The sequence below is a fragment of the Carex rostrata genome, chromosome 2 (assembly GCF_964058835.1).
Source record: "Carex rostrata chromosome 2, lpCarRost1.2, whole genome shotgun sequence".
Classification (NCBI taxonomy): domain Eukaryota; kingdom Viridiplantae; phylum Streptophyta; class Magnoliopsida; order Poales; family Cyperaceae; genus Carex; species Carex rostrata.
The window spans coordinates 16,383,344-16,406,346 of record NC_135919.1 but is presented as its reverse complement, the minus strand read 5'-3'; the positions used below and the strand labels follow the sequence as shown (position 1 = coordinate 16,406,346).

Below are 23,003 nucleotides of genomic sequence, written 5' to 3'. Positions count from 1 at the left end.
TCTCTTTTTTTTATGAAAAAAAGTACTTTAATAAATTAGGTTTTCTACTACATAATTTGCTTCCGTTGCTGTGCACGGGCACGATTACTATCTCCTTATTAAGGAGCTTAATGTCTAGATTCTGCGAGGGTCCTGATTTACTGTTTATTTTGCTGATTGAATCTGAACAATCTAAACAAATAATCTGCCTTCTTTTGATTAAATACATTATTTTTCTGTGTAGAAGTCTGAATTTAGTGAAAATTATATCCGCCACACGTATTATCACACGTATTACCACAAGCATTTTCGCTCTGCACCGTTGGATTTGAATAAAAAATCATGCAGATTTAATCTAAGATTTGTAAATTTTTTTGGCTGGAATGCTCGAGCGCTGCGCCTCTCCCCAGCAATTTTTTTTTTTTTGCCCGTCTCCCTCCCCGATCCCTTCTTCCAAAGAAAAAACCTAATCACCTCCTCAGACCCGCGCCACTCCGCCTTCCTTCATCGTCTCTCTCAAACTGCTCAAATTCGCACTGCGACTCCAGAGAGAGATGGAGAGAGAAGGGCAAAGAGAAAGGTGGAAGAAATGCAAATGGAGTCGCGCGTCGGCATGGTGGTCGGCGCTCAAGCAACCTCCGCCTCTGTGGACGGCGGCGCTCGCCGTTACTCCACCGCTCAACAGCCGCAGCAGCAACACCAATTGCAGCATCCTCTGGGGACGGTCTCGCAGCTCCTGGCATGCGGCGTTGCTGGAGCAGTGAGCAAGACATGCACCGCCCCTCTGTCCCGCCTCGCCATCCTCTTCCAGGTACTTTCTTTCTTGCTTTCCTTCTTTGGCTCTCCTCTTCTCTACCCTCCTGTATGGCACTCTAAAAATGGTAAAATTCAGGATGAGTTGGTTATTCCTGTACAGTTGGAGACGAACGCGTAAGCGATTCAAGTGCCCATAGATTAGAATCAGCACCACCTTTATTTATTTATTTATTTTGTCCAAGCAGTGGGTCTAATTTTTTTTATTCGCTCAAGTGACGATCTCTCACTGTTCTTCTTCTTACGCAATTGTAATACTGAGAGAGAGAGAGAGAGAGGAAATGGCGAAGACAGAAACGGCGGTGAGAGAAGATGGCATGGCAGTGAAACCATTGTCAACCCTCCTGTCAATGCTCTCTCATTTGACGGTAACCTCTACTTCACCCATTGTAATGTTATGTAGTGATTTGAGAGATTTTGTTAATATCCATATTTTTCGAGGGGCAAAAAAGTTGTTTCTATTTTATACAACTGAAGCATGACATTCAATGGGAATATTATGATAAGCCCCTTCCCTTTTCATGTAATTTCACTTATCACCTTAAGTTGATCAATTATTGGAATCAAGGAACAAGGGCCAACTGCTTTTAAAAAGATGCTGAGAGTGTGGATTTTTAATGGTTGCAAATGATTGTTAAATCATGCAAAATGACAAATAATTTCCAACAACCTGTTACCATATGTTCATATGAATAGGCAAATTAAAGTTCTCAATATTTGATAAGGTCTATCTTCTCCGCATGCTATTTTAATGGTTATCTCTTATTTGCATATATTTCAATCAATCTATGATGCTATTTGCTAATATGAGAAATATTGGGTATTATTTCTCAATCCGGTCATATACTCGCACTATGCAAAATGAACTTTTGAGAGTTTATTTATTTTTCAGTTTTGATCAGCTTAAATAAGCACTATGAGGAAGCATTAAGAAGAGATGATGTGAAGGTTATCGTTCTCACTGGTATAGCCCTTGGGACTTTTGCCTACTTCACTTTTCTTAAAAAAAAAAAAAGGAATTGTTATTATTCTTTATGTTAAATTCTTCTGATTAAGTTTAGATAACTAATAAATAGTAGTGAAACAGGTGCCAATGGGAGGTTCTGTGGTGGTTTTGATGTCAATGCTTTTCAGAGCCCAACAAGTACTCTTTAAACACTTGATTATTTATTTCCTGTACTTTTCTGGTATATTAAATTTTGATCAACTTATTGTGTTCTTTTTTGTTGTTATTTGATATTTTTCTACTGTACCATTAGGTGCCAAGGAGGATCTTAAGGTCATACCAAGTGAATTTATCACATACTGCATGGAAGGTACCTCTATCAAATTATCACGTTAGTTAAATTTTTTAGTTTTTATTGCCTTAACTAAGAAACTATTATCCATAGCACGGTCCGTTCTGCGCTTTGCAAATTGCAAAGTACCATAGCCTCACCCTATTAATTACTGCAGCTCTCAAAGTCAATAAAGGGGGAAAGAAGCACATTCTCTCGACCTAATTGATGCAATTGCTTCACCTACTGATCTAATCTCAGCTGCTTGTCTGTTCGCTCTTCAAATTGCTGATCACAAAAGACCATGGGTCAAAACTATTCATAGAACTGATAGATTACCATCCTCTTGAGGAGTCTCGACAAATTCTCAATTTTGCAAGGACCCAAGCACAAAAACAATCCCCTAATGTCAATCATCCGTTGGTTTGTATTGATGTCATAGAAGAGGGTATTGTTTCGGGACCTCAAGCTGGACTTATCAAGGTACATTGCAATAAAATAATGAATTAAAATAGTCAACCCAAAATTTTATTCGGTTTTCGAAAATATAACCAAACCAACCGAATTAAACTTGTCATGGATAACAACCGAACCAAAATAACCAAATTAAAGTTTGTTTTGTTTGGTTGAACCGAAATAAGAGATTAATTTTTAAAAGGCCAAAACTAGATACATACACAAATACCATTTGATAATAGAGGTTAACAACAAGTTGGTTGTCAAACACATGTTGCATGGACCTTGTGGTGCTTTACAAGCAAGATGCCCTTGCATGAAAAATGGGAAGTGCAGATTTTCTTACCCGAAACAATTCTCAGAGATCACGGTTCAAGGTAACAATCTTTAACCTTTCGTGTAGTCCAGCTATGTGTACCTTTGTATTTAAGCTGGTACGTGACGCATGTTTTAATAAAGGAATTTCATTAAAGTCGTGATTTCAAGCATAAAACACTCATTTTCAGTAAACTTTATTGTTTTCTTTAAATTTCTTTTTCTCAACCTATTGCTGCACTTAAATTAGGATAATATACATCTTACTGTTCAAAGAAATCAATATAATAAATTATTGAAACCAAAGGATACAGTTGCTGGTTTCACAGGGGCAAAAAATGTCCATAACACTGAAAAATCGTTTTCTCCCAATCTGTATGGAATTTGGCAATGAAATTTATACAGTACTTCAAGAATAGTTATATTAGTTAGTTGGAATTTTTATAGAATTTTTGGACATACACATTAATAGGAATAATCACAATTGTTCGAATCTGGAAAATAAAAGAAAAACAGTCAACTATGAGCTGGCCTGATTAAATTTGATGACCTCGTTAATAAAATGTTTGAAGTTAAGTTGTGTAGACCTCTATACATGTTCATACATCACTTCTAAGCATGTTCATACCTTTAGATTGTACAGATTAAGAGTGAGGCGCATCACAAAATAGGTTACCAGTATCAGTTTGTCTTATGCTTGCATGTTGTTCACATTATTTGATTTTTCCAAAAATTATCAGGCAAAGACTCTTATCCCGTCTACCGGAGAAGAAACAATGGGCGACAAGTTCAAGTTCGTGGTTCGTACTTGGATAATAGATGGAATGGTCATAGGCATCTAGGAGTTGGTAAATATTGTCACTGGTCAGAGAGTTGTTTTGAATTATTTCAAAATTTGACCAAGTAGCCATGCTTTGTGCTAATTAGATAATCATCAAATTCCATCTGTTTATTTCTTAAGTTGAATTCCCAATTGATATGTATATATTTAGTTCAAGATGTTGAAGCTTGGAGATCCATCTTTGTCATCTGTTTGAGCAGGCATCTGATGCAAAGCACATATGTGCTTTGTGTTACCTTTTCAATTTTCATATTTCCTTTTGATTCCGTTTTTAGTTCTTTTGTACATGACATTTATTGGAGGCCATAAGGTCATGTTCTTGATGCAGTTATGTACATGCCTTATGGTTTTATATAGCCATTTATACATTTGTTCTATTAATCCTAATATATAGTATAACCATGTTGACAATTTTACCCATCCTGACAGCCAGATTTTGGAGAATTACTGTGAGCAATTGGCTACATAGATTTTGTAGTTCTTTATATCAAAGTGTTTGTTAACTCATGAACAATGTGCCCAAAAATTGTTAAATATTACAGACTCAGAATCCAATCAGAATCATAGTTTTGTGTAGGTCAAGTTGGTGACAATACACAGTGATCGTGCAGTTTACCAGTATGAGATTCAACAGATGTTTAAAATTACTTAGAATTTCCATTTAAGTACAGAGGTGTCTATCATGATGTGCTCTATCTGTGGGTATGATTTGGGGGTAATCCATGTCCAGTAGCTAGGTTTTTTGTTTTATTTTCATTTGACCTTTTTTGGAGTTGGTACTGTACTAGTAGGGTGTCTATTGCCTTTTCCTTATTCTATGCTTATAGTATGGATGGTACAACATGCTAGAGTTAAGACATGGGCCCTACAAAAGATAAGGCATATAGAATTAAGAAAAAAAATGGACCAGAAAAAAAAATATACAGTGGACAATTTGCCAATATTAAATCGATCTGAACCAGCTGAGTGTACACCCTCCAATCCACCACTTGAAGTTGCTGTAGCTTTATTATATTTTCTCTCTTATAATTAAAGTATATTATAATACAAACTAATCTCTGATTTTTTTTTGTTTGGCCGAATTTTATTAGTATACAAAAAATATAGTATACCGGGAGGTCTTGAGTGAGGAATAAAGTATGAACCATATTAATTCAACCATTCTAATTTTAATATATGCTTTCATATTTTATTTCTTCATTTAACAAAAAAAAAAATAATCTATTTGAATAGGTGTGGGTATTGCATAAAGCTGGTATGCCAAGGAGGTCTGTGATTCAATTGTAGCAAAGTGCCTCATTGGGAGGCCGAAAACTGTGGAGAAGGCCCAAGCATCTTTTGCATCCCCTTTCTATCATGTCAACTTTTATTTCAGACAATTATGTGATATTATTACTTTTTTAACAAAATAATTATTATTTTCATTGAAATGTTTCTTTAATAAAAATATGTTTTTGTTTTCTTATAATATATCCCGTTGTATCGCACGGGCACGATACTAGTACAATTATTATGAGCAAAAGATCAAAGTTCACAGAAAATTTTCTGAAGGAAGTGCACACATTTTAAATTATTTTAATGCCATATTTAATACTTTTCTTTTGATTTTTTGAGGTAAAGAAAAAGAGTTTGCTTGAAGCAATAAAAAAATATTAAATTGTCAGGTATTTAATTTGGAACACTTTTGAAGAATGAGACGAATTAAACAGTGCTGCCGATTAAGGTTAGAGGATGTTCTAACGAATATATACCTCAGATAGGAAGAGGATTAATCAGGGTATAATTAAATTATTGAGCTGCTGTTTGTAATTTAAATATGTTAATTTGTTGGATGGTAATATGCTAATTACTGCTGAGATTTGATAATTTTGCATTTTAACCATATATATGTTTGTTGGATGGTAATATGCTAGTACTTTTAACAATTTCTTGTGAAAAATATATTACCGAATAAAAAAGTGATATTATTTTCACAAAAAATAGAACTTTAAGTTAGGAAATTAACTGCCCGGTTAATATTAATTAAGAGAAGTTATATCATAGTGGAGTACTCCACAATTCCAAGAAACGAAACCTACAAGGTTAACAGGTACAAAGTATTGGTACCAGTCCTGACAAAAACATACCATAAACAAAAATACATGACAAATATCAAGCATAACCTACTACAACAACTACGAAAACTCAAATATTAAAATTTGTAAACAACTACAAGTATTACAACCACCAACCTACTAAACCAAAAAACCAACAAAACCAGAACCAATGAAATTAACCTGCAAAAATACCAAAAATATCCTGATTTTGTTGGTAGCCACCTATGTTGAATGGATACAGATACGGGTATCGTATTAGATACGATATGAATACGGTGATACGGCAATTTTCAAAAATCACGGATACGATACGTCTATTATATATATTGTTATTTATTATATTAATTATATTTTAAATTTAAACTTGTATTAAATATAAAAAATTCGGGTAGTCCAAGTATATAATAAATATATTAGTTACTAGCTTTGAACAACAAAAGCGTAGTAGTGCACTGATTAAGCACTATGTGGGTCTTGCCAAATGACCCAAGTTCGAATCTCCCTGGTGCTAGAAAATAGTTTTGGCTAAGTCCATGCGTGGTGCACGATGCACCACCCAGATGTGCTGTTCATGCGCGGTTCGCGGCTCTTCTGCACTAGAAAATTGTTCAGATCCGCGTGTCGGAGGCGTATCGCTGCAAGCCAACTCGTATCAGAGACCGTATCAAGAGAGTAAGGATACGCCCTAAGATGCACCACCCAGATGTGCTGTTCATGCGCGGTTCACTGCTCTTCTACACTAGAAAATTGTTCGGATCCGCGTATCCCGACCGTATTCACGCGTGTCGGAGGCGTATCGCTGCAAGCCAACTCGTATCAGAGACCGTATCAAGAGAGTAAGGATACGCCACATAGGGCGTATTGGTGCCGTATCGGGTGCATATCCGTATCCCAATGAGATGTATCCGAGTAACATAGGTAGCCACTATCAGCTATTGTTGCTACTCTCTTCTTCACTTTAATTTGGATCGGACCCCTCTAAAAATAGAGGGGCTAGTTTGGATCGGACCCACCTAAAATAGGGAAGCAACTAATAGTCCCCCAACTCTAATCCTCCAAAAACCCCCCAGATATTTTCAAAATTTTGGTAAACTAATGAAGCGAATTCGGTAAACTTCAATACAAAATCCTGTAAACTAATCTGGATCGGCCGCGACGGCAACGAAATCGTAATTGTTGTTTTTTTGTATTTCCTTTCTCTGATTCATTTTTCCTTTGCAATGTCGATTTTAATTGAGATTACTGACTCGATCTCGTTTTTGAAGAGCACGGCAAAATTCAAATCTAGTAAGTTATTTCTGTTGAATTTGTTGTTTTCATTGTATGCAGTAACAGATCTAGCATTTCAAATGAAATCTGGAGGAAAGAGATGATAGAGAGGCGATATGAAGTATTGATATGTTAATTTTACTGTATTGCTCCGTTAATTTTACAGTATTTATCTTGTGGAAATCTAGAGGAAATAGATGATAGAGAGGCGATATGGAGTATTAATCTGTTAATTTTACAGTATTCATCTTGTCATTTTACAGTATTTATCTTGTGAAAATCTGGAAGAAAGAGATGATAAAGAGGCGATATGGAGTATTGATCTGTTAATTTTATAGTATTGCCCCGTTAATTTTACAGTATTCATCTTGTGGAAATCTGAAGGAATGAGATGATAGAAAGGCGATATGGTTTAGTTTTAGAAATTTTACAGTATTCATCTTGTGGAAATCTGAAGGAATGAGATGATAGAAAGGCGATATGGTTTAGTTTTAGAAATTTTACAGTATTATGGTTTAGTTTTAGAAATTTTACGGTATACAAGATTCAATTGAAAATTTGCAGTATTATGTGATAATTTTACAGTATACAAGATTCAATTGAAAATTTACAATATTATTTAAAAATTTTACAGTATACAAGATTCAATTTTACAGTATATATTTTACAGTATGCAAGATTCAATTGAAAATTCTACTGTATACAAGATTTAATTTTTACAGTATACAAGATTCAATTGAAAATTCTACTGTGTACAAGATTCAATTTTATAGTATATAAGATTCAATTGTAAATTTTACTGTGTAGAAGATTCAATTTTACAGTATACAATATTCAATTGAAAATTTTACTGTATACAAGATTCAATTTTACAGTATACAAGATTTAACCCAGTGCGGACGCTAACTGCCAATAACCGCTAATAACCGCTAATAACTAACTCTAACTGCCAATAACTGCTAATAACTAACTCTAACTGCCAATAACTTCCTATAACTATAATTTCTGAAAGTACAGTTTGAAAGTACAAAGTACATTTATTTTGTCCTGTTGTGCAAGTTGCAATCTTTTTCTAATTATCATGGGACCACTTCAAATAGTTACTGGATGCTTTGTGATTAACTGATATATTTTATGTGATATATTGTATAATTATACAGTATGTAGAAGTAATTTTACAGTATTTGCACAAGTCAAAGCTGTGGACAAATGGTGGACAAAATGCTGTGGACAATTAGACGCTTCCATTTTTTTAATGCTCCAGCTCCATGCATCCTGATCATTTGGCCCCTTTCATCTCAAAGTGTCTCCCAGATCTAGAAAAAATACTAGGTAGGAATTAAGGGAAAGAAGGACGCTTATCAATTGCTTCTGCCTGGGAAGCCAATCTGCTCCTTTTCTTGAGAAAATGAGGACCCTCCTATTCTCCAATCCGAACCGTTCAAAATCGATCAAATGACTTCAATTATATATTTTTTTTATATCAATATAATCTATTAAAACAAATCAGATGTAATTGAAGCCATTTGATCGATTTTGAACGGTTCAGATTGGAGAATAGGAGGGTCCTCCTTTTCTCAAGAAAAGGAGCAGAGTTCATTCCCTTCTGCCTGTATATATATATATAGAGTTAGGCTGGGGTGCTATGGATAGCATAGTGGCCTCTATGCTACGGCTCAATATTCGAGTTTTCAAAATCCAAACGGTCGATCCGAACCGTTCATCTTATTCTCCATATTAATATCTGCTTGGAGGCCAAATTTTACATTTTTCTGAATTTTTTTACTATTTATTAAGTATTTTACAAAATTATTGATCCAACGGTGGCTGCACAAAACAGTAAAACCGTTGGATTAGCGATTTTCAAAGTGGCTTAATAAATAGTAAAAAAATTCAGAAAATTATAAAATTTGGTCTCCAAGCAGATATTAATATGGAGAATAAGATGAACGGTTCGGATCGACCGTTTGGATTTTAAAAACTCGAATATTGAGCTGTAGCATAGAGGCCACTATGCTATCCATAGCACCCCAGCCTAACTCTATATATATATAAGTAATGGTGAATTGTTTGAGGTGGGAATTGCAAATTAAAGGCTAATTGATCTGATCATAATGGTTTAATAAGGCTCTTAGATTGGAAATTCAAGATGAAATTTTAAAATAAATTGAAGATTTAATTTGTGTGCGACAGTGCGAGTGTGGTAGATATATGAGTCCATCGGCTTTTGACGACAATGACAATGATATTGATGATGATATACAGCATGTATATACAGAGAGTGACTAATATGCATTCGGTAGCATATGGGCTGAAATACATACTGTCCAAAATTTGAAATTTCAAAATCCAAAACGTTGATCTGAACCGTTCATCTTGTTCTCCATATTAATATGTGCCTGGAGACCAAATTTTACATTTTTTTTGAATTTTTTTACTATTTATTAAGCCACTTTGAAAATTACTGTTCCAACGGTGGCTGCTGATTTTACTATTTTGTTAAACCACCGTTGCATATTAGTCACTCTCTCTCTCTCTCTCTCTCTATATATATATATATATGCATTCGGTAGCATATGGGCCGATATGCATACGGTCCAAATTTGAAATTTCAAAATTCAAAAAGTCGATCTGAACCGTTCATCTTGTTTTTCATATTAATATGTGCTTGGGGACCAAATTTTATATTTTTCTGAATTTTTTTTACTATTTATTAAGCCACTTTGAAAATTGTTGATCCATGATCCAACGGTGGCTTAACAAAACAGTAAAATCAGCAGCCACCATTGGATCAATAATTTTCAAAGTGGCTTAATAAATAGTACAAAAATTCAGAAAAATGTAAAATTTGGTCTCCAAGCACATATTAATATGGAGAACAAGATGAACGGTTTAGATCGACTTTTTGAATTTTAATATTTCAAATTTGGACCGTATGCATATCGGCCCATATGCTAAGGAAGATGGATGGCTATATATATATTCTCAAATCTCAATAGTAACTTGGTCATGATTTATTATTAAAAGAATTACGATAAGACCTCTTGATTTGCTAAGGATGAAGGATGGATCATGGATGGTATTCAGTTATTCACTAATCTATTAAATGTAGGGTTAATTTCTCATGTACCCTTCAAAAGTTCTTCAATTTCTTATTTACCCCTATACTCTTTATTATATTCAATATGTCCTTTAACTTTGTCTTTTCTTTCTTATTTGCCCATTACACAATAATTTGAACTTAACCTTAATTAAAAGACAAAAATAACCCTTTAGAAATTCTTCTTTAAAAATTTAATGGGTCTCCTTGTTTTCTATTACGAACACAACTCAATTTGGGACTATAGTTGGTACGGTACCAGTTGGTACGAGGCACAACACCAGCTCTGGTACAGAGGTAATCTGTTTCTGACTGCTCCCAAGCTTTAATTAGAATATTAAGAAAATTTTTAAGAAGAAACCAAGATGTTGCTGGAACTGGTGGAGCATATAAGCCACAACATAGGTACAGTACCATGCAACAAGAATGATGAAATCGGTATCGGTACTGGAGCATTACTAGGATAGTTTTTCAGTTTTTTTCTTTTATTTATCTTAATTGGACTTTTAGTTTATTTCCTCTTTCTTTCTTTTTATTTTCTCTTTGTTGCTCTATGTTCCTTTCTTCTTTTCTTCTATTTCTTTTTTCTTTATTTTGTAGGTAAGACTCGGCACTCTTGAGTCCTATTTATTTTCTGAAGTTACAAAACTTATGTAACCGTTATTTATGTCAATGAAATGGAAGCTTGACTTCTACTTTTCCTCAAAAAAAAAAAAAAAACCAATGGCTGTTCTGCAAACACGAGGTGAAGCTAATTTGGTTTCATTTTTCTTTCTTTGCTTTACTGTATTTTTAACCTTTGTTCTGTTTCTACAAGCTCAAACTTCTTGAGCTTCGTTTTCTACTCTTATAATACCCTGTTCATGCCGAATCCGTATCCTCTGAGATATCTCAAACTTTGTGTGACTTTATAGAAAATCCCAACCGTTTAAATATGCTCTGCACGAATCTCAAAGCATACATAATACTAGCCCCCACATCACCCCCGAATAGGCACCGAACACGTTGGTCACGCAAAAGTTGAGATATCTCAGAGGATACGCACTCCCCACTCGTTAATGCACCAAACTTCTTGAGTGGATCTACCCAACCACCTCTTATTCTCCTTTAATTTGGTGACTGCGTCTCTTCCTTAATAGCCCAAGTCTCCTTCTCATTTTCTGGTCTCACTCCTATCTTCTTTTCTTTTATTTTTCCAAATTGAGTTGTGTTCGTAATAGAAAACAAGGAGACTCATTAAATTTTTAAAGAAGAATTTTTAAAGGGTTATTTTTGTCTTTTAATTAAGGTTAAGTTCAAATTATTGTGCAATGGGCAAATAAGAAAGAAAAGACAAAGTTAAAGGACATATTGAATATAATAAAGAGTATAGGGGTAAATAAAAAATTGAAGAACTCTTGAATAGTACATGAGAAATTAACCCTTAAATGTAAATAACAAACATGTGTGCACTGGCACTGCTATCTATATCATGACATTAATATCAATATCGCAGCAAGTGAGCCCTGCCTGGTATGAACCCAAAAAACCTAGTTATTTAATTTGTAACCAAATTGAAATAGTGAAGTCTCCACCTGGAAGCATCTCCACATTTACCCTGCTAACTCCTTCCTCTCTTTTTTTCATTCTCCAATGGCAGCACGCACAATGATCTCTCCCTCGATCGACCCGAGAAGTGGCTTCTGCGCCGAGACCAAAACCTTCTACAGCATTCGCTCACCCATTCCCCTTCCTTCTCCTTCGCTCCCCCTCTCTTTCCCCTCCTACGCCTTCTCCCTCCTTCCCTTCCCTCCCCTCTCCCCTCCCACCCCGCTTTAATCGATGCCTCCACCAGCGAAACCGTTTCCTATCCTCATTTTCTCTCGCAAGTCGGTTCACTCACTGCCAATCTTCTTACGCATTTCAGCATCTCCAAAGGAGATGTCGTCCTTGTTCTCTCACCAACTCGGATGGATTTCCTAGTTCTTTACATGTCTCTTCTTTCGATCGGGGCAGTTGTTTCTCCCGTTAATCCTTCCTTGACACCTCTGGAAATCTCACGCCTCGTTCAACTCTCCAAACCGTCCCTCGCTTTTTCCACATCATCAACATTGCAAAAGCTCCCTTCTGGCCTCAATGCCATCCTCCTCGACACACTTTGCTTCAAAAATATGCTCCAATCACCTCCAACTTATTTTGAAAACATGAAACAAATTGAAGTATTGCAGTCAGATCTGGCAGTGATCCAGTACTCATCGGGAACCACTGGTCGGGTGAAGGAAGCTGCACTGTCGCACCGCTTCTTCATTGCCATGACTGCTGGTTAAATCTTTATACTACAACGTTAAATCTTTATACTTCAACCAAATTGTGAAGATTTAGCACAACATACGTATTTGCATTATGTTTATTAGCTCAGATGAATATTCAAAGCATTCCTGTTTTCTGACTATATATTTGTAACATGTTTTGAGCTAAAAATCTGGCTTAATGATGACATGTGGTGCTTGTTATCTGCAGGTTGCTCCATATAAAAAGATTCGCAAGGTCCTATTTGTCAACAAAATACCAAAATCGCCTGCTGGGAAGATCTTGAGACGTGAAATATCAAATCATATATTGTGGAGCTCATTTTCCAGATTGTAAGCCATGGTCTGTGAGCTGAACAAAATAATTCATGATAAAAGGTTGTCATATACTAATTTTTTAATTAGTTCTTTGATGTGCTTTAAATTATGTATAATGTTTCTGTTGAGCAAATGTTCAACTCATGCTAAGACTTTGTGCCTACAACAATATGTAATAAAAAGTGCACCAGGTGAAAGTTTCAGTTCAACTTTGGATTAGGTTCAGGTTTCAAGTGGATTTGTAAAAAAAAAAAAAAAAAATAGATGAAGAGCATTCGTTTCAGGCTATATCAGCTTACCGAAACTCAGGTCGATTTCATTGTCAGTTTTTGGTCAGTTGGGTTTTTATATTATAGGTTTCAACCATTCAATTGTGTTTCAGTTTTATTTTGATCGTGGGCTAATTTGCGTTTGAAGTTTCTTTACTTCAGATACGATTGGGGTTTGGATATTTAAAGACTCATATTGGATATCAGTACGGTTGAGCATAAATATTAAATGTGTGGATGTCATTTATTTTGTAACTCTCATATTAACTCTCAATTTATTTCTCCACTACTTCATGCATTACTATTGGAATTGATGCCCACTACTATTGGAATTCATTTCTCCATTTATTATTTAGTTTTTTTTTTTTGAAAAAATAGGCTAAAAAGCCCTTCCGTTAGAATAAGATGCATATTACAAAGTTCAAGGAAAATAAAGTGCAGAAAAAACTACCCATAGAAAACCAGTGCCATGATAGGTTTCAGACAGGGGCGGAACCAAGGCCTGGGCCCCGGCCCCCCCTTGGCCCAGAAATTATAAAGAGCCCCTTTAATAAAAAAAAAGAGAAAAATTGGCACCCCCGTTTGATTCGTCGAGAGGGTTCCTGGTACACTGGCGTGCACGAAGTTTGATTCGTCGAGAGCAGAATTGGGGGAGGGGAAGATAGAGAGATAGAGAGGCGTAACCGCGTAAGAGAAGGCATCAGAGATCTCGTCTGTTGCCATCTCAGCCTTCGTAATTTTCTCCTAACCCTCATTTACTCCCGCATTTTGTCCATCCATTTTTTCTCGCGTGGAAGGATATAGCGAAGCTCGATTCTTTTAAGAGGTAAACTTTATTGACTATAATTTACTGATCTATAATTTTCGGTCATAGACTGTAGATGGAATTCTGTAAATTGAATACGAATTTGAACTTTAAATAGGTAGTGATCCTTGATTTGATAACTTCTAATGGGATTTAGTTGGAATTGTCAGATAATGTGAATATGTGATTACATTCCCTCAGCCAAAAGTTTTGGTTAATAGGTTCAGGGCGTTGAGGTTCTTGAATTTCAACCTTGTCTAATGGGCTAAATGCATCTTTGGTTAATAATTTCAGTTTTAAGATGTATGGTAAAATATAATAGGAAAAAGAATATTCGGCACTTGCCAGTTAACCATCAAAAAATATAATTGGAAAAAAAATAAAAAAAAGGTTAAATTCAACTATCTCAAATTAGTAATTAGTGGTACGTTTTCTAATTGAAAATTTAAAATCATTATGATTGTGAGATATGAATTCATTATAAGATTGTTTCTTTAATTTTTTTTTATGTATGTTGTTTTGATGTTTTGTTTTGACTTCAAGACATAAAGAACGATTCATCAAATATGTGCTTTGTTAATTGTTACTTAATCTAATATTTAATTTTGTTAAATATTTAATTTTAAAAGTAAAAGATTATGACAATTGATAATTGCTGAATATTTTTTTATCATTTAATCGTGTAACATGAAACCAAAACTGATATCCTGAGAGTGAGAGAAACTAGTTAGGCCTCCCCTATCGATCATTCCTGGTTCCGCCACTGGTTTCAGACACACACCCAGTATCATCGACTAGACACTGAACTGTTGAATCATTGACCATAAGGCGCCAACCTATCCCATCAAAATAAAATCAAAACCATGCCAAGCAAATATAGAGGCATGAATTATACTGTGCCACTGCAACAAGCCAAACATAAGACACTAACAAAGTGTGCCAACACAATAGGAAAACATTCCTTTATTATATGAAAACAGAAAGCATGCATAAGTGCAGTAACAGGCAACCAGTAGCAACACATCAAGTGATCATTAGGATAGGTACTAGTGATAAGGGGGACATCGGAGGCATCTTTAAGGCAGGTAAGGGGGAGAGAGACTGGATAGGTACTATGTCAAGGTTCTCTGAAATCCAATCAAGAATAAATTGCCTCACAACTCTCTTTTTATACCCTGTCCAATAATCCAATAAAGAGCAAATAAGAAAAATCGCATTTCTAATTGTAGGAATAGCATGAATATCAAAGCAAATAAAATTCCTTATTCTCCAAATACTCCAACAGATAGCACTGACTATCATTAGCATAGCCCCTCATTTTTTAGGGGTAAGAATTGAGCCAAATGGAGAATATTTTCTAAAGAAGTTAAGCCACCATAAAAGTTTTTGAATTGGCACATCCAAAATCAAATTTGAGCAATATATGGATATTTTAGAAAAAAGATGCAAAGAGGATTCTACTACACAGTTACAAAATAGACATTGGGTGTCTCTCTGCCATCTTTTTGAAGTAAGCACATCCTTTGTTAGAATTTTATTTTGAAATAGTAATCATATAAAAATCTTTATTTTCAAAGCAACAAGAGTCAACCATCATATATCAGCAAAGGGAGGTTGAACACCTCTAAAAGAAAGGAAAGTATACAAAGAAGCTATAGTAAATTGCAATTTAGTGTCCCATTTTCATTGAGGACAATCAAGAGTATCAATTAGATAACATAAGGAAATGATACTAAGTATTTCAATCCATTAAGACAGTAGAACTCCATGTAAAGTCCTTCTAAAAATTATCAATGAGCCTCTTGATTCAATAATAGATTGGACACTAATATTGGGGTTATTACATAAGTCAAATAGTTGGGGGTAAGTTATCGCTAAAGAACACATTGAATGCCAAGTATTAAGCCAAGATCGAACTATTTGACAATTACCAATCTGAAACAAGCAACTCAACTGTCCTATATGTTGTAGTTTACAAATTTCTCACCAAAAATGAGACATTTGATTTAGGGGGGAGGGGGAGAGGAGGGGGTGTTGGCATTATATTTAATTTGGATTAACTATTTCCAAAGCCCCTTAAAGTGGGGGTTATTCATTTTCTACCACCATTTTAGAAGAATGGCTATATTCATGAGGTGTAAATTTTTTTATCCTGAGTCCCCCATATTCTTTAGGGTAGCAAACTAAGTCACAATTAATCAAAGAATATTTCTTACGAGGGCTTGTATTACCTTGCCAAAGAAATCTACAATGAACTCTATCAATTTGTTTCCTAACATTCACCGGAATTTTATAAAGAGAAAGCATATATAAAGGAACAACAGTTAAGACAGAGTTTACCAGTGTGAGTCGACCCTCGATAGAAAAGAAGTTACCCACCCAACCTTTTAATTTTTTGGTGACTTTATCTATAATGCAACTCCAGTCAACAATAGTCAGTTTCTTATCACTTAAAGGCACATCTAAATATTTCAATGGCAATTTAGAAACTTTACATTCAAAGACATCTGCAAGCATAAGTCCATTAGCAGGAGATGTTTAATGGGATTAATTATGTTTTCTAAAAAAATAATTTTTGTACCTGAAAGGACTTCAAAACAGTACATAGTCCAAAGTGCAGGCTCAACATTAGTAGGTGTTGCCTTCAAAAACATAATTGTGTCGTTGGCGTAATGACAATTAGTAATACTTTAACCATTAGCTAAACAAGGCCCAAGACCTTGAAGGAGACCAGCAGCTCTACTTTTATTATACAGCCTACACAATACATCACCAACCAACAAGAATAGAAAATGGGAGATAGGGTCTCCCTGTCGGACCCTACGTGAACAAGAAAAATATGGTGAGAGCTTACCATTGACATTAATACATGTAGAACTACTATGTAACAATTGTAAAATCCAAGTCATCCACTTAGGATTGAATCCTCTAGTAATTAACATTTCTTGGATAAATTGCCAACTAATTTTATTGTAAGCTTTTTCTAAATCAATCTTAATCATCACTCCTTCCTTTTTCGTTTTCTTACAATAATGAAGAAGTTCATGACATAATACGACATTATCTAATATATATCTACCATGAACAAATGCAGCCTGTGTTTGATCTACAAGCCTATCCATCACACCCTCTAACTTGATAGTGAGTAGTTTTGATATAATTTTTATACTACAATTAACACGGCTAATGAGCCAATATTGCTTAATATTAGTAACTTCTTTCTCTTTAGGTAAAAGGCAAACAACAACTTGGTTAAGGTCTAGTAAAGAAATTTTATTATCTACAAAAGCATTCGCTAGTTGATATATATCGTGTTTAAGAAGATCCCAAAAGTGTTGGTAAAAGCCAAAAGGTATGCCATCAGAACCTGGTGCACCTAACTTATCTGAAGAAAAAATTGCATGCCGTATTTCCTCTTCAGAAAAAGGGGCAATTAAGAGATTATTTTCAAGGGAGGTGATTTTTTCATGTTCCTCTGAAAAATCAATTTGCAAGGAATCCCCTTTTATCCCAGGAACTTCTAAAATACCTTTATAATAGTCAACTATATGATTTTTTATAAGAGAAATATGGTCAGGCATTTTCCCTTGAATGTCCATGTGTAGTATGGACTGCTTTTTGAATATGTTAGTGGCACTTTTATGAAAATATCTAGTATTTGAGTCCCCTTCTTCTAACCATTTATGTTTGGATCTTTCTTTCCAATATTTCTCTTCCTCATCATAAAGTTGATTGAGAGTGAGATGACACTGTTGCCATTGTAGGCATTCCTCATCAGTGAGGTCTCTGATCTCTTGTAATAATTCTAACTCTTGTATTTTCTGAAGGGTGTGCTTTTTTGTTTTTCTTTTTGCCCCTACATAATTTTTATTCCAACTCTCTATTTTATGTATGAGGAATTTTATTTTTCAATGCCAACTCAATCCAATCTCACCATATAAAGGGAATTCGTGCCACCATTTTATGACGAGTCTACAGAATTCAGGATCTTCTAATCAAATATTCTCAAATCGAAAAGATTTTTTTTTTGGGACAAGAGTTTTATGTTTAGTATTCAAGAGCAAAGGATAGTGATCATAATCAAACTGAGACAGATCTTTGACTGAACATAATCCATATGTATTCTCCCAATTAGGAGATCCAAAAAATCTGTCAAGTAATCTATTTATTATTTGTATGGCTTTTCATTTACAATTTGTAGCCTATAAATAGAGGCATAATCTTGTATTGTACACACATGAGAAATATATGAATAAATAGATTGTTATCTTTTATGTCCTCTCTATCTGGTTTATTCTTGTTTATGCTTGTTTATCTTTATTTTTCAATACGTTATCAGCATGAGAGCTAGTTGAAGATTTGAGCAAACTTTGATATCTTTTATTTCAATTCCATTTAAATAAATAATACTTTTAATAAGTATTACTAAATGAAATAAGTTAACAATTTATGTACATTTATTTTAAAGATGTTTCATATGGTTCATATAATTTTATATGTAGTGTAACTTTTTTTATAATTCTATCTTCTAGAAGAAGATTTATATGATGTACAAATTAATATAAGAAGATTTAAAAAAAAAAAAGAATCTTCCTGAAGAAGATTTATATGATACACAAATTTTATGTTGAGAGTATTTCAATAAATTTTCTTAAAGAAGATTTCAACCAAAGTTTATATGATGCACAAAATATAATATTTATATGTTACCTCCTTACATTCTATTATGTTAATAAAATGGCCTGAAGCCATATGAATAATGTGTATCAAAGTTAATGTTATCTTTATATTATATTAATATTAAATGGTATGAAGTCATCTGTTAATAATTACTTTTCAAATGACCTGAAGTCATCTGTTAATTATAAATTCTTAACTTCATTTAATGACTCGAAGTCATTTGTTAGTAATTTATGGATTGTTACCAAATAACAAAAATATGAGGTATCAATATGAATAAATATCGCATCATATTAATATGTCTATTACTTAGATAAATTCTCAATTTTCTTGTATGGCCCGAAGCCATTTCTTAACTACAATATTAATTTGACTCATATTAATATTTTTTGTGTATTGTATTTTTTTTGTATTGAATATTATTATTGTTATTATTATTTTTCAATAATTTAATCTTCTCGAAGAAGATTTCAAAAGATATTAGTGTCTTTCTGAAGAAGACTTTTAAAGATATTAAGATCTTTTTGAAGAAGATTTCAAGAAATTTTATATGAGCACAAAATTCATATGATATTTTTATTAATATAATTTTATTTCAAGAAATATAATTCGTACAAGAAGATTATAAGAAATTTTCCTAAAGAAAATTCCACGAAAATTTATATGATGTGTAAATTTTATACGAGGTTTATATTATTTTTATCTATAATTTAATTCTCCTTAAGAAGAAATAATGAACAAAAAGAATGAAAAACGTGGCAAAATAACTAACAAGAGAATTTATGCTATTCTTGTGGTGGTAATGCTCATTGGTGAATGGTTGATTTCGAAGGATCAATTTAAGAGTTGTTGTATTGATTGAATAAACTTGAGATTGATAGGGAGTATTAAAGTTTAAGTGCACAAGCAATAACGGCTTTCTCTAGATATGAGAATTTGAAGTATTGAAGTGGGGGGGGGGGGGGGGCTAGCGTAATTGTCCAAACCTTGATATTGCTTCTATTTATAGAGAGCTGATAAAAATGAGGTAATTTGTCCTGACTGTTGTAACGGTACATGGACCGTTGCAACGGTAGGTCAACCGACATAGGTTTGGACTGACGGGAACCATAACGGTGGATTTTGTGTATAACGGTCCTTGACCGTTATAACAGTTCCCTCAACGGGAATCCTCTAGAATGCTGACCGTCAGGTGACGGTTCTGATCGATTTAAACTGTTCACACGCCAATTGAGGATTTATTTATTCCATTGCAACTGTTCTTGGACCGTTGCAATGGTATGGCTTCACTTAGTTCATTCTCAAGTTTATTTTATCAATTTTACACAAGCTTCTAAATAGCGTTTATAGCGGTGTAGCGGGGAGACAAAAAAAAAAGCTTTAGCGAATAGCGGAGCTATAGCGAAAGCTATTATAAATAGCGTTTTTTTATTTCAAAAATTATATTTTATATTTCTACTAATAGTAAAAAGAGTGATGCTTCTATGGACATAAAGGCCTATTTGTAAAATGAATATATTTTTATTTTCAAAGTTCAAACAGCCGATCCGAACCGTTCATCTTGTTCTCCATATTAATATATCTTTGGAGACCAAATTTTACATTTTTCTGAATTTATTTACTATTTATTAAGATGGGTATAAAAAATATGAAATTCAGACCATTGAATTTTGTACCCATCTTAATAAATAGTAAAAAAAATCAGAAAAATGTAAAATTTGGTCTCCAAGTACATATTAATATGGAGAACAAGATGAACGGTTCGGATCGACTGTTTGAACTTTAAAAATAAAAATATGTTCATTTTACAAATAGGTCCTTATGTCCATAGAAGGCTTTGCCTAGCAAAAATGTCTCATCAAGAAAAAAATATCAAATTAATTAAGAAGTTCTAATATTATTCATATTAAACCAATACAAAGTTCAAATTGTCATTCAAAATATCCCTAATTCAAAAACTATCGATATATTTTATATTCAAAATATACCACTACCATATATTAATGCATGATACAAAATTTAATTGATATAGCGGTATAGCCCGCACATGTTCCATTGTATTGATATAGCTTAATAAAGTAAAAAAAAAACCAATCTAGATATTAAGGCCTATTAAAATTACAAAATCATGTTTTCAGAAAATTTTTTTTGCAAAATCATAACCCATGTAGCATAGCGGACCGCTATTGCCGCTACGCGCTATAGCGGACCGCTATTACCGCTATAGCGGTCGTAGCTTGATTAGCGCAGTTTTAGCCCGTAGCTTAGCTTTCTGGGTCCAAAACCGCTATAGCGGCGCTATAGCTTCGCTATAGCTAGCTATTTAGAAGCTTGATTTTACAGATTAAATATCCTAATCCTGAGATGATGCTTATAATATCTAATGTCTTGTGCTTCATGACTACATCCTTGATGTTGTACAACCAATGTTATCAGAACTGGATCGAACATCAAACCGCTAAAACTCCAGTTCAACAGTTCACTGGTTGGACCGATGGTTTCATCGGTTCAATTGCTAGTTTTTTTTAAATATATACAACTTATTATCTGAATGCCAAACTAGTTATATACTTTTACATCTTATTACAAGGAATAATGAGAGTAGGTATCTAATTCATTAAATAAAACATGCAATTCTAACAAGCTCTAACAAAGAGAAATGTGTCAAGAAAAAAATAATAGAAAGCCAACAACATAATAAAAGTTCAGCATTTTGATTATCTGAAGTTCAGTCTTGTGGCATGGCTTTATTAAAATTAGATTGGTAAAGCTGATATTATGTGTTACTAAACTAGCTTCAGAGTTTATGTCACCTCTGTTGGGTTTCGGGGCTACCAAGTTTAGGCTTAAGCTGCGAAAATACTGTAAAACAAAAATTTTACTTCTAACTCAAGCCTTGGATTAAAAGGATATGCTGGAAAGACCACCGAGATGGTCCATCCTCAGTCTTTCATTGCAAAGACCTTTTAATCCCTGGTAAGGATTAAACGGGGTATGTCAGAAAACTTTTCAAGGCGGTCCACCTTCAGTATTCCTTTGGCATCAAAACTCAATTTAATCATTTTACAGATCTACTCCTTGATTGATTTCTAAAACATTAAATCTATTTACCAATTAAATAGATTAATATAACATATTATACCTCGTTTCCAAATCTCAGTTGGAATGCAGCCGAGCGAGAAGAATGACTCTCGAAAATGATTTGCCTCGAAGTATCAGACGTCTGATACCTCTATTGGTTATCCACCAGGACTAACCAGAGAGCGGTTTATTTCTTTTGCCAGAAACACCGTAAATTGTGGAATTATGCAAAAACACTATTCACCGAGAAAAGATAAAATAGTATTAGTCACGATCTGCTAGATGGTAAAGGTTATCACAAGCATGTGATTCTTATCCATCGCATGCTTCGCAAGAACACTATTCATTGATCTCGTTGATGAGCATAAATTAGGTATACTTTTACCTAGGATTTTGTATCGATAAATTGACCAATTTTCATGCATTTAGGTTAATTTAGCTTAGAAATATATCAAGAACCAAGTTACTGCCATTTCCTTATTTTATTTGTAGTTTTGGAGCATTTGCAAGCTTTGGAACGGTCTCTGGGCACTTGGTGCGACCGTATCCACTTTGGAAGAAACCTCGATTGAAAAGGAACAAAAACAACCAAGTCAGAGAGGTTGTGCGGCCTAAGATGCGGCCTGGCCAACCCGCATACCTCTTAGCGCAGCAAACAACAGAGCACAGTACATTAGTGCGGCCAGCCGTGCGGCTACCCCTGCCCGCACCCTAACTCGCACACTTCAGTAGAAGACACCCAATCGAGTCAGAGGCCTTTTGCGTGTGAAGGTGCGGCCTCCCTGACTCGCACAGGCTCCATCTCTCCTCGCAGCGCAGCCGGTTGTGCAGCCTGACCAGGCCGCACCTTAGACCGCACCAGCCAAATCTTTGGCAGATTTTGTGCAGATTTTGCGTGATCTTCGCCTGATTCACTTTCAAATTTCGCCTGATTATTCTCCAAGTCATGAATTTGGTTATAAAAGGTAGCAAACAGCCATCTGGAGAATCATCTTTCATACCACAATTCTCTCCATTGAAACCCTAACCTCCTTCTCCATCCATCTCATCTCTCAAGTGAATCAAAGGCGCGAAGGATTGAAGAACTTGGCGGATCTCTAGGAGCTTGCAAGGAAGAACTGAGGCACAACTTGGGAATTGGTGTATTCTATTTCTCTTGTTATTATCTTAATTTTATTTGTATGGATTTTTTGTTTTCTATCATGGATGTTATTATTTTTGCACCCATGAGAGGCTAATTTCCTCTCTAAGGACTTAGGTTGTAGCATGAACTTGTGTTAGTTTATTTACTTGGATATTCTCTTTATGATAATTATTTTGGCTTGATATTTGGTTTTATTTTATATATTTGTGAGTCATGCATGATTTGTGTTTTGGTAATCGAACCTTGTTAGGGTAGTGATAGTACTTTAGCAT

General features: G+C 34.4%; 1 protein-coding gene across 1 annotated transcript; it reads left to right on the top strand.

Annotated features, from left to right (window-relative positions):
• The first annotated feature begins 402 nt into the window (after nt 1–402).
• Nucleotides 403–3,868, top strand: LOC144545709 (uncharacterized). Its single transcript, XM_078294259.1, has 7 exons — nt 403–790; nt 981–1,160; nt 1,685–1,756; nt 1,880–1,936; nt 2,052–2,108; nt 2,248–2,902; nt 3,581–3,868. The coding sequence occupies exons 1-6, from the start codon at nt 721–723 to the stop codon at nt 2,292–2,294; spliced, it is 483 nt and encodes a 160-aa protein (XP_078150385.1). The 5' UTR covers nt 403–720; the 3' UTR covers nt 2,295–2,902; nt 3,581–3,868.
• The last annotated feature ends 19,135 nt before the right edge of the window (nt 3,869–23,003 follow it).